The 19,034-nt window shown below is 44.4% G+C and overlaps 1 protein-coding gene and 1 long non-coding RNA gene across 2 annotated transcripts in view; both read left to right on the top strand.

The window, feature by feature from the left end:
* Positions 1–1,277: 1,277 nt before the first annotated feature.
* The window catches only part of LOC134346738 (uncharacterized), a 183,761-nt gene continuing 166,004 nt past the window's right edge, over positions 1,278–19,034 (top strand). Inside the window, exon 1 of the long non-coding RNA XR_010018008.1 lies at positions 1,278–1,411. This is a non-coding gene — a long non-coding RNA (uncharacterized LOC134346738). The remainder of the gene's footprint in view (positions 1,412–19,034) is intronic.
* On the top strand, positions 10,384–14,449 carry LOC134346737 (transcription factor SOX-1-like). Its single transcript, XM_063048319.1, has one exon. It carries the CDS (start codon positions 10,767–10,769, stop codon positions 11,775–11,777), a length of 1,011 nt encoding a protein of 336 aa, XP_062904389.1. The 5' UTR covers positions 10,384–10,766; the 3' UTR covers positions 11,778–14,449.

Genomic DNA, 19,034 nt, shown 5'->3' with positions numbered 1-19,034 from the left:
TGAGACATTCTTGTATTACGTTTCATGGAATTTTGAAAAGCTTGTCGCAATGGAAATTGTGCCCTTTATCAGTCCCCGAGCCAACTCTCCCCAGGGAGAGGTGAAATGCCCCTTTCTTCGGCTGTTAAAATCTGTTTTCAACTTGGGCCAAAAGGGATCCGCTTTCACTGTTGTTGCAATGAAGCGGGTCAGGAATAGCCAAACGCGCCAGCACCTCTGCAGTCCCGCCCTCCGGCACAACCACGGTAAACAAGACTATTACAGACAAAGCACCAAGTCCCCAGAGACACCGTCACTCCATCCCAAAGTGGTCCTATTGAAGCTGCCTTAAGCTGCGAGTTTAGAACGATTGGACGGCAGTGCGGCCATAGCGTCAAATAAGTCTGAACTCCTTTTCTATAAGGCGACTGACAGAATGATAACCATCGCTGAAAGAAGCGAAGATCGTGTGTCTCGGTGACCCAAACTAAAAGCATATTCTTTATCGGCAAAACTCTTTTGGGAAGCCAACAATCATGTGGAGGCTCAGTGTTATTATAATATGGGAAAAACTTTACATCCTTGCGAATATAAAACTAAAATGGAAGCCTGCTTGAGTGTTAACTGTGATAAAAAAAAAATGTTCACACCGGTGATGCTAGAACGGAATTTGAAACAACATAGAGCGGCGGATCTGGGTTGAGAGCTGGATGGGGGCAAGACAGTGGTGGGAGAGGAGGGGAGAAGAAGATAGGAGAACAGGAGGGAACAAGGGCGGAGAGGAAGAGGAAGATAGTGATGAGGAGGGAGCAGGATTGATTATTTGTGGTAGTTAGGAACAGGTTGGGTGAGAAAAGCAAAGAGGTGAATGGAGAGAGAGAGAGAGAGAGAGAGAGAGAGAGAGAGAGAGAGAGAGAGAGAGAGGGAGAGAGAGAGGGAGGGGGGACCGGTTGAACGCCGAGTCGCTCAGCTGTCGGAGTATTGACATTCGGGACGAGGGAGGCTCCTCCTCCCCGCTTATAGCGTGGCAGCTGTTCACAAACTCGACTTGTTCATCCTCATTCAGCGTCGAGTGGGAACAAAAATGGCTATTTATTAGAATACTTGTTTTTTTATTGTTCTCCGCTACACAAAAGGCTTTTCATTATGTAAGAAGGGCCCCCTTTGCAAAGAGAAACAATAACTCGAAACTGTCTTTTTAAATCTTTCTATCAATAATAAATTCCGTTTGATTGTCTCCATTCAGTTTTTTTTTGAGCGAGTGTTGCGGATCCAGCCCATGTACCGCTGCTAGAAGCGTTTGTGCTGCGCAGATTGTCGCACAACTACGCAAATACGAGAGGGTTTATTGCCGATTTAGGTCTTGAAACCAGGTTTCCCGGAAACAAAGTGCGCGTTTCTGCTAAAGGGGACACAGAGAGCGGGCATCAGTGTAAGTCTAATTGCACACGGGCATGGCCCGTCTATACGTCTTTTTAAAGCGTTGATAATTATTGTTACCCTTCTGAGCCTGTTCAGTGCTAACGATGTCCGCAATTTCATAGAAAGTAAATGGAAGTGGACGAAAATCCCGCCGCTACGGAATAAATTGATACAGGACTTAGCTGTATGAACATATTACTTGTTATAATTGCAATCAGGTAGTCTCTACAATTAAGATGTGGGTTTTTTACAGTCTAAGAATTATTTGATATATTACTGTAATTTCTCCCAAGCTGTACGTTTTTGTTGGAGTTACTCAATGGAATCGCACTAAAAGGACGCGCATTATCACACGTTTAATATTGCATGTAAACAGTCACATGGAGATGTCCAGAAATATTTTTACTGGGAAGTTATATCTATTTATGTCCTCCATCCCACCCATGTTAAATGAGAGGAGGCATTTTAGAGTCTTAACATCTCCCGTTTTAACTGAATGTGACGTGTAAATAGTCACATCGCATGCAGATTACACACTCTCCGCGAATGAATAGCGTCGCTCGATAGTTTGAAGGTTATTGAAAGTTGAAATGTCTTTTAAAATTAGTTTTCTGGGATGGTAGCTAAAGTACAGTAAAATGCTTTTATTTTAGTAAGTTCTGGGCACCAGGCAGAGTATAACTTTCCGGCTTCAGTTTGAACCAACCGATTATTAAGCGAGTTTGAAGCAAAAGTAGTTCTTAATCACCGGCTGATCGTACTGCTGAGGAAGAGGTTGTCATACACTGTCTTTACATTTCCATGGTGAGGTTAATAGGGAAGGGATACCTGATCCATTTTCCGTTAATCGCAATTTTGCTGAAAATGACTCCGAATATAATGCGAGAAAACGGATTGCAAAGGCAATATTGATAGACAATATTATGCGTGGCTGATTTTCTTATCGGAACAGGTGTTTTAACATGATAGCAGTTCTAGTCAATTAACCCATTAAAACTCCGTTTTATTGTATCGATTTCTTTACCAACAGACTTCACGTAATGACAAGAAGGCCACGGGTTAGAAATCAGACCACTGTTATACTTCAGGTGACAGCATAGCCTGCAACCCACAATAGAGACCAGCCCAATCACTCTTGTAGATCTCCTAACATTTAGAATAAAAGCGGCGTGATGCCCAAGCATGATAGCCTGGGCTGTAAACTCTGGCGAGTCGAGCTACTTAAATCATAATTTTAGAAAGGCTGCCTATTTCGTGTAATTATTTTTTAAAAATCTATTCGTTTTAAAGATACAAGCGAGTGATATTGATAATATGATAATAGGAGCCTCCACTCACATACAGTCCTAAACTGAAAAAAAACTGAACAGCCGCCTTAAGCGAGACAAGTTCGTCCTAGCTCTATTCAATCGCTTTTCTTACACGTTTTCAGATTGAAATCCTCGAAGGGAGAGTGCATAATTTGTCATATATTCTTCTTCACCAATTTAGTGAGGCGGACATTTATGGTTTAAAACCACCATCCACCTCGAAACGTAAACTGGACATCAGGGGTCGGAAACGAGGAGAGAAGGTACACGCCGAACAGAAATATCACTTGCGGACACGTTCATTCTAATTTTCAGCGAACTGACCATCAAATTCCCTTGTTCCCTGATTATAGCCAAACGCTTCCCAGGTAACACTGAAGTGTCACTCTCTCTCACTCTCACTCTCACTCACTCTCACTCTCACTCTCACTCTCTCTCTCTCTCTCTCTCACTCTCACTCTCACTCTCACTCTCACTCTCTCACACATACACACATACCCTCTCACACACACGCTAACACGCACACTCACCCGACTAATCGACACTTCCGCGCGATTTACACACATACAAGTAGCTTTCCGCGAAGGCTAAAGATTTAATTATATTTTAAACACTAAGGTATTTTTTTCTGTAGTCCACTTGTTCGATCTGACTCTGTAAAGACTTCGACACTTAAGAATCCATATTTATTACACTTCATTAAAAGCGTCGTTAGCAAAATGCTGTGACGTTTTCAAGTAAAATAAGCTCCATCCAAAACCAAAGCGATTAATGTAGGCACTCACCGCATGCACCGTAAGGATAGGCCCAGGTAGCTTCTAATGTCGCACAAAACGAGGAACGTGATGAGAGTTGCGCACGGAATCGAGGTACAGGAAGACAGCTAGGGTAAATTAAATACAAAATATATTTTATAAAGTGAAGCGCACGATTCGCTAGGACGTATACCGAAATTGGCATAATAACCAAAAAAAAAGAGGTGTGATGATAAATAACTGGCAGCAATATTCAACTCCGTCCGCAAAGGACGGGAAAGTACTCTTGCAAAATTGTTCACATGTGAGAGCCATTATGGGGACAGGGGCCGGCGGAATGTGAATCAGATGATTATAGAATTGCTATAGCCCAAAAGAGTGCATTCGGCCCCTTTTGAAATGCCCTGATCCTTTAACCCGCTACAGTTTTCTGTTTAAGTATCTATCCGGTTCCTTTCTGAAAATTGCGATTGGATATACTACCATCAACTTTTGCCCAGCCAATTCCCGACCAACACAACTGGCGAAGTGAAAAGCCTTTTCTTCCTCCTCCGATCCATGGTTCCCTTGCCAAACACCTCAACTCTGTATCTTGATACTTCAACCAAAGGGAACGGATTCTCTTTATAAAAATCTAGATGTAAACACTTAGGGATTATACCAGATTCGGACTGTACCCAAAACTGAATATTAGCTCAACCTGCTTTTTTTTTGTTGACAATCATTGGGTACATTTGCAACGAAATATAGCTTGATTCAGAGTTTCTCTCTACGTTGTGCACTTTTTTTTTGCCTTTACCCCGAGACCTTTTCAATGTACTGAACTTAGTACCTTCTGTTTCTCAATTTAGGAAAAATCTCCAATCCATATTAACGTAACACTGGAACTTTGACCCAAATTTCACGCGCAGGCGGGCTTTTTTTTTTAAAGTTGTGTTTAAGGGTTTCTAATGGACGACCAGAATCTAAAACCTAGTCCGCATCCCACAAATAAAGAGAGCTTTCAGCACGCTGACCGAACGCCAGCTCCCTGTTGGATGCTACGTGCTGCACCGCGAACTAGATCTGTATTAGCTGACCTTCACCTTCATAGCACTGATGACACTTTCATCCTGTACCCATATATTGACCCTATTGATATTTACCATATTGGTAATTAGTACATTCAAATTATATTTACAAATGACATTTTTTCCACTATAATATATTTGTCTTGCAAAGCGATATCGAAGTGATGCTATAATGGTGAAGCTATTAGAAGACGTTGACTTTAAGCGCTGTCACTGTATAAAAAATTGTCTCTGGCGCTAATTATAAAACCTATTTAATTGGAGTTAGTAGCAGCACTGAAGTTGCCCTTTGCACAAATACTATGATGAACATCAAAGCTAATATTGGTCCTGGAAATAACATAGGCATTGGCACCACGCTGGCATCAGTAATGGGACCACAATGAATGCGAGCACTGATGTCAAATTTTGGCATAGCACGGGCACCAACATTAGCGGCAGAAGGGGGCAGGCTCTGGGTATTAGCGCTGGGAATGGTCTCCGGCATTGAACTTAGACCTATCCTAGCACTAGGACAGATTCGGTCAGAGCGCTGGTGCCCTCACCAACACTAGCAATTGATCGAATCTACCTTTAGCAATGGGATAATAACCCTCGACCTGAGTTAACGCCAGCGTTATTACAGGGACCAATATTGGCATTAGTACTGAACCCAACTATGTACTGGTTCCGACACGTGCTTCAGCGCTGGGACCAATGCGAGGTCTATCACTTGGAATTATAATGTCTCTAGCACTGTGACCTGCAATGGTGCCAGGACTCAGTTCAAAACTGGCATGGCCACAGTACATTACAGATAACGGTAGATTCAGGAGAAATGCAGTTGCTCCAGGAATGTGATCCTGAAGTAAAAGTTCAACTGTGATCTTAACTGACGGAACAGACGCGGGGAACCCAATAGCCTTCTCTTGATTCTAATTCGTTACCTTGTCAAGACAATGAGGCTTATATTGAGACACTGCCCCGGCACTAGCCGTGGGGTCTACCAGGCAATAAGGTCAATGTTAACCCTACACGTGCAATAAAAAAAACTTTCTTCTTAAAGATGGGTTTACATAGAATGTCCTTCGTATTCTGAATAGCTTTGGGTCGACCAAGTAACTCGTTGAAGAGAAGACATAAAGCCAGCCGGAAGGAAGTTTGCATTTAATTTGGCAAATCTACCGCCTAGCAAGATCTAAATCGCTTCTAATATTTTTATGTACCATTTAATGCATACCATTATTTGCATTCTTTATTGTGAAACTTCTTTTTATTATTAGCTGCTTCCTACAGCTCAGCTGAAACTCTGTTGGGAATAATGATGTATCAGTGCTTGGACATGATTTCACTGTTTACTCGCTACTGGTTCGGGTCTTTGGACATACATGCAGATATAAATATTTCGCTGTTTAAGAAGTTGCTGTGCCAAAAGAAATCGGGTCGGTTGACGAAGTAAGGGAACGGGGTCTCAGAAAGACTGCAATTATTTTGAAGAGTCTGGTTTTAATTTTTGATCGTCCTCCGCAATATTGCGTTCATCAATATTCCACAGAGATAAAACAAAATAATTAAACACAGCAGCTTATAATCATTTAATTCGTTGCTAATAAACCCTAAAATTTTGGGACTTGAAGTGGTTTAAAATGCTCCTTGACATTCTCTTCAAATATCCCGAGTCTTTGACTCGGGGTCTGTACGGTTAATCAAAATATATTCGTGGACACGAATTTGAGCACAAATGAGGCGCTTGCTTGAACGAAGAGTTGAAAATAGATGTGTTCTGTGCATTTGGTCGTTTCATAAATTCTTGCATTAGGACACGGGGAATCTTTTTGAAGCGAATGAGGCAATATTTCCAGCAGATGATGTTTACGGACCAGAGCGCAGTTCTGACCAAGGCCCATCTTGCGCGAACCAGTTTCCAGCGCCCGCTGCCCCACGATTGTTCCTTGAGCTCTCCAAACTGAAATGTTTTAAATGTACTTGTGCTTTGTTTTATGGAAAACACAAAAAGAGCCATTCCGAACTTTACTCGCAAAACTAGAGCGGTGTTGGAGAGTGGTTTGCGATTTCCTATTTTAGATGTACTATGTCAGTTTTGACATCAAATTGCTTTTAATCACTCTAAGTCCCAAGTGCTGTTACTTAAAAGTTGTGTTTTATCTCGCAGTCACTGTGATCCCGTAAAAGGAGCTGTCAGTTCCCAGGCACCTGGGTCTGAATGATGTCTTTGTGTCTTTTACCCTGAGGAACACATCAACCCCTCTCATTATGCCATAGCCTTCTTTAATCTAGCTCTGTACTTACAAAAACCATTCAACATTTCATCTGCATTTTAAATTAATTAAGCGTGGGTATTGTTCAGAACTGGGAACCAAATTATACTGTATTATTTTAAACGACTGTTGATCGATTGGGAGACAGTAACACATGAATCCACTACAGAACGTATCCTTTACTAAGTATCAATACGTTATGGAACACCACCATAAAACCAATGATAAAAATTCGTACGCAATAGGAATATCATCAGATTTCATGGTATTTTTTGTTTTATTTGTTTTACCATGAAATATAAAAAGGTCGCGCTCGACCTGCAGAGAATCCGTACAATCGAAAAATTACTCTGTCGCCCTTCCTTTAAGATGATGCTAAACGTAGCAACGTGGGAACTAAATATACTTGCTCCCTGCAGTTGATGTGCCCAGCCAGGCCTTGTACGCGGTGAAGCTAAACGATGTACTGGCGCCGGGTCGGGAGCAGTGTCGTATCGCGAATATCCGTGTAGGTTTAGAGTCTGTAGTTTTGTTCCCCGTGCTGTATCCAATACAAGACTTTCCTTTTATTGAATCTAGTGGCTACGCAGCTTGAATGTTGAATATTGACGTGTTCCCACTGCCTGCCTGTTAACCCAATTATATAACTCATCACAAACTGTATTGAATTATCGTTTACCATACAGTATCAGCATTAGCCTAATTAAAAGCCATAGTGTATGATATAATGATTAAATCGTTAGTCCTAGTGTAGGAAGCAATATTTTCTTTCCCCTCAATTAGAAACTGATTGAGGTTTTCAGAGTAGGTCATCTGTGAAATTTGAATGATATCTGCGAGGATTGTTTACGGCGCCGGCTCCTCTGAGGTTGGCTTTGACGAGGTTTCCCAACTAATTGATTTCATCTCCTTAATTCCTGAATTTCACATTACTAAATGTTTTTAAAATTTGTATAATTTTAGGAGTAAACATTAAAAAAGTTGCATGTCTCCCTGCAAACTGCTCTTGATGGACTGAATGAATAATCATTAAAATAATTTTCAGCGTTTGTGGCTTCCCGCCCGGGCCCTGGGAACTGTTTCACTCCCGCCTTTCCTAAAGTGATTTGCACAGCACCACGCTGCATGTGGTTCGTCTTTCCCGTGTTGTGCGACCTATTTTTCTGCTAAAACGGTTCGCTGTTCCCGGCCGCTTGAATTGCTACAACCGTCGGCCGCCGCCAGCAGACGGCGATGGCCGGGTATTCTCCAGCAGAGAATTCCACGAAAGACGCTTCCATTCGACTCTGCTTTATCGTTTCTTTTAATCTTCTCTTTAATAATAAGCCTCCCAGTGAAAGCAAATTGCTAATGCCCAGATAGGATTCTAATATGTAATTGGATTTCCGTAAGTACTGGCAGTTCATTTGAACCAGCGGCGGTGGGGCCGAGCGGTCCTACGCCGCATTGTGTGCGCAATAAATGAACCTCTGTTCCTATGGTAATTCTTCACAAACTTCTGCAGAGCGCTTAATTTGTTTAAAGACCATCACCGGACACCAAGGAAGCCAATTAGCGGCATAACACGAAGTGGGAGGGCTTCTTGCTCCGGCCTTTTTCTTCACCACCCACAATATCTTCCTGAAAGGCTGCAGACCAAGGGCGATACTTAAATCGTCCCCATTTCGCGTATCTTTCAAATTTTATGTGAATGTTGTCGTTGACAACCATGAGGGACAAAAATAGCCCCTTATTTTCCACTGCTGGAGTTACTCGTGTGTTTGATGCATTTATATATATATAAAAAAACACACTGGACTCTGGCTATTAGATCTTTATAATCCCATTTTACCAAGGTTACTTCGTTGATTGTAAAGAGGTTTGGTATGCTTGAAAAGGACGGGACAGGCGCTGCAGCAATGCAAATGTTTGTTTATCTGTCAGTCAGCGGGGGGTCCATGGAGAAGGGAAGGAATTAATCCTTCGCATCTCTTCAGTCATGAATTTTCTCACTGCTTCTCTCTCAACCGATGCTGCTTGGCCTGTTGAGCAATTCATTATTGGGGAAGGGGTGACGTGTGGCTTAACAGCTTCATTGATACCGAGTAAAATGACACCAGATGCCTCCTCTGACCTCGAACCATTACCTACCTCAATAAAGTCTTACTCGTATTTTAACACTTCTTGTCTAACTGTGCAAGAAATAACTGCAGAGAATAATTGAAACCAGCGGCCGACTTCGGGCAATTTGGTTTCCAGTACACAAGAATATTCCTCTTTTTGTTTCATTACAACGATCAAAGACAACATTTTTCCAAAGGTGAGGAAATCTGCGGTCAGAATTAAATCCCCCGAAACAGAAACTGGATGGTGATCAGATTAGTTCGCCATACAGACCCCGAAACATCCCGACTCCTTCCAGTAATCAACTACTGCACCACCATTAGGAGTTTCATTTTTACGGAAGGGAATTATTCTTCAATCTGTTATTTCCGTTATCTCTCGCACTAAGACGCTGGTCTCACCGAAAACAGGGGGAGTAAATTCGGAGGATCGGAGACACGGGACTGAGCCTTTTCTGCAGATTGCTTTTACGCATAGACATAGCACAGAAACAGACCCTTCGGCCCATCTAGTCCGTGCCGGATGATTATTCTGCCTAGTCACAACGACCTGCACCGGTTCATAGCCCTCCACCCCCTCCCAGATTGTTTCCACCCGGTTTCAAACGGGAACTTTTCGTGTACCAGATGCTGGTCGTGGAGCTACCCTGTTGGTAATTGGCGGTGCCCCTTCCGACTACTGAAAGACTGCTCACAGGACAGGAGGCAGACAGAGGCCCCTTCCCAGGGCCACGTGTGCAGCTGTCAGTCAAACCATCACCTGACAGCAGCACCTGTTGAGGGTGGGCTGACAAATTCGGAAACTCGTGTGTGTGTGTGTGTGTGTGTGTGTGTGTGTGTGTGTGTGTGTGTGGTGGGTATGGGGCGTGGGGTGTTCATCGAAAATTTCTGGGGCTCGCACAAACGCATCGGGTAGATTTAACACAGATCTCGCTGCAAAAAGCCAGCGGCACCCGTACCTTGCGTCAGTAATTGGAAACCACGCTCATGGGAAGAATATCTGCAGCTTCTGTAATGTTCGAAGGGGCTTGTGATTCCGAAATTCATTAATAACTGAATACAATGAAAGGTGCGGGTCATTATCCGGACATACCCTGCTTTGGCTGTACGCTGCTCGCTCCAACCACCAGCCCCGGGATCCGTCACAAGGCTCATCCTGCAGATGATGATGGGTGCCTGAATGGTGTGCACGGGACTGGTACCGAAAAATCTCCACAACACCCCCCCCCCGCCCCTCTGCCCCCAGAACCTCCATCTCCCTTCATCACCATCACCTCCCCCATCCCCGATCTCCGAAATACTCCGGACATCGGCTCACTTCCCACCCCCTTCGCAACCTTTATCTAATTAATAGATTTTCTCTCTCTTCCCCCCCTTACGTCACAACCATTCAGTTGAACCTCGCCCAGGGCGCTAGCCCATTGGCTGCCGCAAACTCATTTAATAGCTGTCAATCTGCATCCCCGGGGCCCTTTCTCTGCGTTACCTTCTCCCCACATGGAAACCACAAGCGAATAACTCTGGGCAAGAGCGGCAGCGGCAGAGACAGCAACGCTCGGCGCATCCCTAGCAACTCTGCACCGATTCCAAACCCAGGCACTCTGAATCGGTTCCAAACTGGAGAACTCTGAACCGGTTCCAAAACTAGCAACACCATATCGGTTCCAGTCATCGGCGCCAAATCGGGAGTCTCCGTATCGCTTCCAGCCCGAGGAAATTCCACACAAAGAGAACTTTGCCATTTTTTGCGCAAAAAAGGAGGGAAGATTGCGTTGGCTTCGAGTTCGGCAGGGACGGGGGCTCGGACCCGGGAGCCGCACACTCGCCGGTTACTTCCCCGCTCCTGTTCACAGACCCAGGTGCCGCTTGAATGTATAGTTTGATGATGGAGAGTGAGCTGCAGTCTCCGGGGCATCAGATCAGTCCAGCGGGTGGCGGGACCACTGTGCCGGCCCAGGGCGCCAACGGCAAACTGAGTGGCGAGCGAGTCAAGCGACCCATGAACGCCTTCATGGTGTGGTCCCGGGGACAGCGGCGGAAGATGGCTCAGGAGAATCCCAAGATGCACAACTCGGAGATCAGCAAACGGCTGGGAGCCGAGTGGAAGTTAATGTCCGAGGGCGAAAAGCGGCCCTTCATCGACGAGGCCAAGAGACTCCGGGCGTTGCACATGAAGGAGCACCCGGATTACAAGTACCGGCCCCGGCGTAAGACCAAGACTCTGCTCAAGAAGGACAAGTACTCGTTGCCCGCCGCTTTGCTGCCTCAAGGCCCCGGGGCCCTCGGTCCGCCTGTAGCCTTAAATCAGCGGCTGGACGGGGCGGGAGCTGCGGGCGCTTACGGTCATATGAACGGTTGGGCGAATGGCTCTTACCCCGGATCGGCGGCAGCAGCGGCGGCCGCGGTCATGATGCAGGAGCAACTATCTTACTCCCAGCACCCGGCGCTGGCAGCGGTCGGGGGAGGGGGAGGCGGGGGCACTGGCGGAGGCGGCGGGGGCGCCGGCGGAGCGGCCGTCCATCACCACCATCACCACCCGCAGCAGCTCCACCGCTACGACATGCCCATCCAGTATAGCCCCCTCGCCAGCACGCAGGGCTATATGAGTGGCTCCCCCTCCTATAGTACCCTCTCCTCTGGCTACGGCCACCAGCCCCCTGGTGCCATCCAGCTGGGCTCAATGGTCAAATCGGAGCCGGCTCCCAGCCCCCCGCATTCTCGCCCACCTTGCTCCGGGGACCTGAGGGAGATGATCAGCATGTACTTACCGGCAGGCGGAGAAGCGGGCGACCCATCTCCCAACAGACTGCTGCCGCTTTCTCAGCACTATCAGAGCCCGGCCACGGGCGTGAATGGGACCATCCCACTAACTCATATGTGAATATTGGGCCTGGAGAACGAACTCACTCAAAGCTGCTCTTGGTGTTCTTGTTTAAAAAAGAAGAGTGAACTGCGGACATTTGTTGGCTCTAACTTTAGTGCACATACCTTTTAAACAGAATCTAAATGTTTTATTACCAAGGCTTTGTACAGTATTTATCATTTCGGGCAATTGGGAGGATTACTAACTATGTTTAATTGCCGACTGTTGGAATTTTCCCAGATTGCGCTCTTGCGCTGCCTACATATACTCCAGAATTGCTCGAAACTGAGTAATGTGAAAATCAACAGCACCCCCACTCTCCCCCCCCCACCCCACCACCCACATCTCACACACCACGGACATTCTTACCACGGACCAGTCTTTCAACTTAATTTATAGGAGATTACAGTCGCTTTTAGTTGCAGGTTTGTGACCCATGTCAGTTTCTGTATTCGAAACTAGCTCCGATTTCTTTGCATTGTAATATTTACTTTAAATCACGGAGATAATTATATTCTAAAATATGCCAGTGGATTCCAACAGCCAATGTAAATAGATCACTAAAGACCTTTCTGCACACGCTGACGTTTGTGCTGGGCAAAATAACTCCGCTGAAATAATAAATTTTACAATAAACCGTTGTATATAATTTGTATTTCTACTTTTCCTGGTTCCGTTTTGAAATGTGCTTTTGAACAATACCTCTTTACGCATAAAACTGCTTTAAAAACTGGCTGCAGTGTTCCATTTTGTTTAATTCCCTCAGTCGTTACCGAAAATACCTCCCGTCCTGTGCTCGGATAGTTTGCATTCTAATCCCGGAATAATTAAACTAAAACACCAGGACTCGTGGAAATAGTCCATTAAATCCGAAACCGGCAATGCTTGGTTGCAGCTCGCCTGCTTCCGCCGAATGCATCTTAGTGGCTGTGAATCAACCGCGTGGTTAATTGGGGCTAATATCTCCCAAATCAGTCCAGTTGATTTTCCTTCTTTCCAGGAACAATACCGTATGTTGTGTTTTAAGTTGTGACAATTTAATTATTTAAATGTTATAGCATTTTTAAAAATTAAATGTCGCCGTTTCTAAGGGAAAGGATCATTTGACCTGTGTGAACTGTGCCTCCATTTCGGCTGTTCTCTTGGGATGGTTTAGCTGGGGAGAAACCTGGGTTACTCGAAGCAAGGACCTGAGGTGGTTAAAACTTACAGATATTTCACTCAGGACACCAATAAATACTTTTCAGAGAGCGCAAATCTCTCTCTAAATACATAAATAAATAAAAAGGAGGAGGGGGAGAGAGAATACAGTCTGAACAAGTGAGCAATATTTTATTTTCTCCCCCAAAAATGAAAGGGCCACTGACGTTGGCACTGTTGGTCAGAATTTCTCAATCAGAGCTCATGTCGCAAATGCTCATGCTATTCCTTCAGATGATCGCCACTCTGAATGTTGGCTAGCTGACGGGTTACAACGTTACGCCGCATTTCATTAAATGCAATGTTGATTTAATGAGACAAATATTTTACTCTCAGTTTATCAACATAAAAACTAATAACCCGCCACTTTCTTCACAATGCTGGTTAATAGGCGATTGAATTCGAGTCTAAATATTGTATTCATCTATTTCAGATTTGATTTGTACAATATCCCAGGTAAATATCTGAATGACACAAGTAGAGAAAATCAACCAAATGTTCCCGTGAAGAAGTTATTTGATTCGGTCAGAATTCAATCGGAAATTTTGTTACAGCGTTTTATTAAGCCATGCCTAACTTAAAGGGCCATTGAACTAGTTTTATGGAAGATAAACCAAAATCTATTTAAAATATGATGCTTACGAAATTCACCGGAGTGTCCCATTTCCTATTCCCGCCACTGTCTTACATCCTTAGCGGTCGCAATAAACGAGCCACTGCATTAAGATGAGGGTTAATTTTCGCCGCACTTCACGCTTTACCAGAAAGCACAACAGGAGCGGCCACAGTCTCGGCGAAGCAATGGGCAGAACTGTTTAATACTTCTGCCTTTCTGCTTCAGATATATATCTTAACGAACGATCTCTAAAAATGATGGCAACGAAATTCATTAGGGATACTCGATGCTCAAATTGTATCCATGCAAAGGGGGGGGGGGACTTCATTAGATGGGCGACTTGTAAATGTTTCTGGTTCCAGAATTACAACATCATCTGTGCGATTACTATTGTGCGTTTTTTTAAAAAAAACTTTTATCTTCACAGATTATAGACATTCAAATTAACTAAATGTAGGATGCACATTAAATACAATTTCTGCTCAGAATCGCATGTCTGGGTAGAAGTGGCTTTTGTCCGCTGGTAGCTTGAATTTGAATGTTCATTTGTCACGGTATTTAATAAATTGCGGTATTAGGGTTTCTCTGAATACCTAGGTCTCCTCAAACGTCATTTCTGTCATTTACCCCCTTTTTTGCATTTACGAACTTTGAAATGTCACATATGTCTTCTTTCTTGATTTGTTATTTTATATCAAAGTTTAATAAATGTTTTCAAATATTATGAGCAGGAAGCATTCAGACGTGATGCGTTTCCCCTCCAGATTTGGTCCTAAATGTTTGTCGAGGGATGTTGGGGGTCACAGAATGTGGGATGGTAGCAGAACCGTTTCTGTGGAATTTGATTATTTATCTTTATTAACCCTTTGCTAAGTTTGAACCTCTAACTACGTCTGTGAAGAGAAGAGCATTCCATCGGGTGGTCTGTCATTGTAAAAGATGACCAAAGCGAAATTAAATCGGCTTCTCTCGCTGAAGGCATTTTCTGTTTTGATTTCAGATTTCCGACATCTGCAGGATATTATTTTTTTTGTGCTCCTGAACATTTCAAACTATTTACTTAGGGCAACTTGTCTACCCACTTGTGAATTCTAACATGATGTTCAGTGATTAGGAAATATAACCCTTGATCGGCCCGTGCAGAGAACTTTGAGAGTTATACATATTTTAAATGTTTGCGCCCACAAGCGAAGTGTCACTTTTTAAGTGTCAATAAATTATACCTAAAACCTTTTGCATGGGATGGAGTCGACAGTCCACGTAACTAACCTCAATATCAAGCGTGAAACAGAATAATTTGTAGGATGTCGTAACACACACAAAATGCTGGAGGAACTCAGCAGGTCGGACAGTAGCGAAAGAACCGACGTTTTGGGCCGACAGCCTTCACCAGGACTGGATCTCACCTTGATTAGAATGCTGCCAGTCCCGATGAAGGGTCTCGGCCCGATAAGTCGACTGTTTATTCCTCTCCATTGACGCTGCCTGACCCGCTGAGTTTCTCCAGCAGCTTGTGTGTGTGTTGCTCTGGATTTCCTGCATCTGCAGAATCTCTTTTGTTCATAGTTTGTAGGAAGGCGGTGGCTTGCACTGGGAATAACTCGTCATCCTGTGAGACGTGCCTTCGTCTCTGGTAGTTTGTTCACTTGCAGTGTTTAAAGGAAATATGTCTAAAGGGGGTCGTAGTATGCTGGGGCCTAGTGGTCCCTCTCCCCTACGCCCATTTCTAAGAATTATATTTTTAAGTTATAGAAACTTCTCCCCTCCGGTGTAGAGCATAACTGTCGGTGCTCCCGGGCATATTTGTCTCCTCTGGCCGCAGTTACCATTCACAGAGCCCGGTGCCACAGTGAGCGCCGAGGCTTCTGTGCCTTTGCTAATTGTAAGCTGGTAGTTACACGGGAGCTCTCCTGAGGGCGCGGAAGTGATCCCACCTAAAGGTGATGATTTCGCTTGCGGATTTGGATCAAATCCTAAAAAATACACCTGGGTCAAACTTTGGGCCATCAGTTGATGCGAGCTTCGGTTTAACTCTGTGCGAGCAGAAATCGCGGGTCTGTCTTTAGATGGCACCTCTCGCAATGGGAGCCACCCTGGTCCGGTTCAGTCCTTCGCGTCGAGGGTGACTCGGTGCCACCAACCTGATGTTGTCAGCTGCCGAGCTCTCAAACAGTTGGGCTAGGACACGGCTGACGGGACGGGTGGGGGTAGGTAGTTTGACACGGGGCGCACTCCTCTTGTCGCGTTCGCTGCCCTGCCGCGCGCTCCTATTTCTCTCTCTAACGCTTTGGTTTCTGGCCTTATTAGAATACTACACTTTCTCAAGAAGGCTTTGACAACACCCTTGAATCTCTTCCTCTGTCTGTCATGCAATCTCTCGCCCTGACGCGGCTCGAGACTTGATTTTGTTTTGATTTCGGGAGTTTGGTGTCCGACATTTAGTGGACTGAGGGCAGATAGCGCCTCGTTGCTTCCGAGGACGGTATTGGTTCGCTTATCCCACCAGTAGCTCACTTCCCAAACCTTGTGAGATGTCTTAGCCGAGGGAAGCGGTGTAGATGAAATTCGACATCTCCTTCAGAGAGCTGACAGAGCCTCTGATGGCCTGAGGAACAGAATATTTGAAGAAGACCTGTGTGTGTGTGCGTGTGTGTGACTGTGTGCGTGAGAGAGACAGACAGAGAGAGAGAGAGAGAGAGAGAGAGAGAGAGAGAGAGAGAGAGAGAGATAGAGAGATAGATAGATAGATAGATAGATAGATAGATAGATAGATAGATAGATAGATAGATAGATAGAGAGATAGATAGATAGATAGATAGAGAGATAGAGAGATAGATAGATAGATAGATAGATAGATAGATAGATAGATAGATAGAGAGAGAGAGATAGAGATAGATTGGGAAAGTGCACCAGTCTCGCTGAGGCCCGAAGTTGCTTTGGAGTATTTGATAGAAGGGCGGGGATCAATGCAGCGTTTGAAATAATGGCGAGTCAGGATTGTATAAAAATAATTGCACCATCTTGTTAGTCTTTATTCAACTAAAGGGCATTTAATACATCTAAATTTAGCGCGTTTGTGGTTCAGATCAAAACAGAAAATGTTTCTGAGATTCGGAACCACCCCAAACCTCCCTCCCATCAATGTTCGGAGTTCAATTCCGACGTTGTATATGAGGAGTTTGTCCGTTCTCCTCGTGACCGCGTGGTTTCCTCCAGGTGCCTCGGTTTCCTCCCACAGTTCAAAGACGTACCAGAAGTAGCAGTAGATTAATTGGTCATTGCAAATTATCCTGTGGTTAGGCTAGGGTTGATTAGGTGGGTTGTCGGGCGGTGCGGCTAGTTGGGCCGAAGGTTCTGGTCCGCTTTGTATCGCTAATAATAAATAAATAAATAAATAGTTCCGAAAGAACTCGCCCTCTTAGTGTGAGGCAGTCCACGCTTTACCTGCTATTTATCTGGATAATTTTTCAAGGAGGACTCAAACAAGGCTCAGGCCAAAATCCGCCATCGGATTTATACATTTTCATGTTGATGGACGATCGCCTTCCTCCTCCTGCTTAAAATGCAATCTCCTGCCAACTCTAAATTCTTGCTAACACCGCTCTCAACCCTACTGCAACGGTGCCATCTGTAAAAATATTACAATCACTGTCACCAGGAAGTTAAGCCGAAACTCGCGTCAATTAACAGTTCACATTTTGACTCTAGTGTATTTTGACCTAACCCCTTAAGTGAAAGTACAATACTTTTCTTACATTTGGTCAGATCGCCAAATCTAACAGTATAATGAACGCTGAGCAGTCTGTCCCGGGCTTCATCACGAGGGTCATAAAATCAATAGTAGGACGCATTATATTCTGTGTTCTGTTTGTAAAATCATGTCGGAACTACAACGCAGAGAACTGCGACCGGTCAGCCAATCCTAAATGCCTCATAGCATCTGGGCTTTGTAAGGTCTTTGGTATTTTTCGATCTGCTGTCTGTGTCGCGGCGATTTTGATCTCCGGCTCATCCAGAGTTTGTGCTGAAGGTCGGGTATTCAGAGAAAAGCTGTGGGTCTGGATAGCGGCCGGTGTAAAGCATGGACAACTTCCGGGCAAGGTCCTGCAACAGAGTTTGGTGGATTCCAGGCAGTGTTCAGGCGGGACCTTTGCAGTGAGCAGCAGCAACAGTTGGGAGAGTGGACCATGGAAAGTGTGCAGTGATTGGGCAGCGTGCTAAACCACGGTGCCTGCAAGAAGTTCTCCCTTTTACCTGCCGTACCTGCCTGCCACCCCGCCTGTATCTGCTGCGGGGAACATTTCCCTCTGCCAAGCTGCGTGTCAGCAGGTGTTTCAATGAAAGGTGTAAGCATATTATTTTCGAAAGGCTCGTTCAGTCATACGGACGTATGATTGTCATGCCGTTAAATATCCACCTTCCTCACTTCTTGGCCGGCTTGCATTGTAGACTCTGCTTTCCATAGACTTAGATGTGTGTACTCAACAGGAAGGCAAAAACAGCCTCCTGTTCAAAATTAAACGAATGTTGGAAAATCCATTTTTAATGAATACAACATGTATTTGGATTGAACATCAGGATCGGGGGTTAGTGGAGCGACCCCATCCTGGGCTTGTGGGCCTATATGGCTTTGCACGGGTTTGTTTCATGATTGAAATCTTTCCCTCGCCGGCAGCAAAATCAGCCAGATCAGATTTCCCAAACTCCAGGCAGACAGCCAATCCCGGAGTCTCTGGTACTTCATGGATCACGACACCACGAATCAGCTGATGCAGGGGTCAAAGGGACCGGCAAACATTAGAAATCTGGCACCTAGCCCATTCTGGTCTCGGGCTGAAACAATAAAACAGCGACTCTGACAAGAAACTCCCTCTGCAACCTCCGTGGCGTCAAATTCTTAGGTTACCCGATAGAAACAAACATACGGAAGCAATTCAGTTTTCTTAATTTCACCCAAAAAGTTGGTTTTAGATTTTGAGTTAAAAGTAAAATCATTCAGCGATTTGGTAAGCAATTTTATTGAAGCAACCGTTCACCTAAAAACAAAGCGAACCCCAGACAACTGAGTGCCAGCATCGACAGAGAAAGTAATGAAGTACCTAATTGGATGGCATACTTGAAGTTAAATTCTCTTGGTTTAGTCTTCCATCTCTGGACTAATTATTTTTCATCCAGACTTGCTTTATTCAGGGGATTGTTAAGCTCTCTGAAATAATTCTATTTGATCATTTCATCTCCTTGTTATGTTGGTGTTCAGTACCATTATAGTCTAATACATCTTACTCACAAAAAACAGAAATAAAACCATATCATGTAATTAATATTTAATGATCACAACTGTAAAAATTTCTTGAAACAAAATCATTCTGCAAGGTTTTTACATGCTCAAAAATAAAATATTTCGCAAGATACGGAGATACAGGAGATTATATACAAGATCTGAAACAAAAAAGCAACCT

The sequence above is a fragment of the Mobula hypostoma genome, chromosome 5, assembly GCF_963921235.1.
Source record: "Mobula hypostoma chromosome 5, sMobHyp1.1, whole genome shotgun sequence".
Taxonomy (NCBI): Eukaryota; Metazoa; Chordata; class Chondrichthyes; order Myliobatiformes; family Myliobatidae; genus Mobula; species Mobula hypostoma.
Note: the sequence above shows the minus strand (reverse complement) of the source record. Positions and strands in the feature narration are given on the sequence as shown.

Excerpts from the sequence above, each read along its gene's own strand:
- LOC134346737 (XM_063048319.1), top strand. The coding sequence starts at position 10,767 with ATGTATAGTTTGATGATGGAGAGTGAGCTGCAGTCTCCGGGGCATCAG.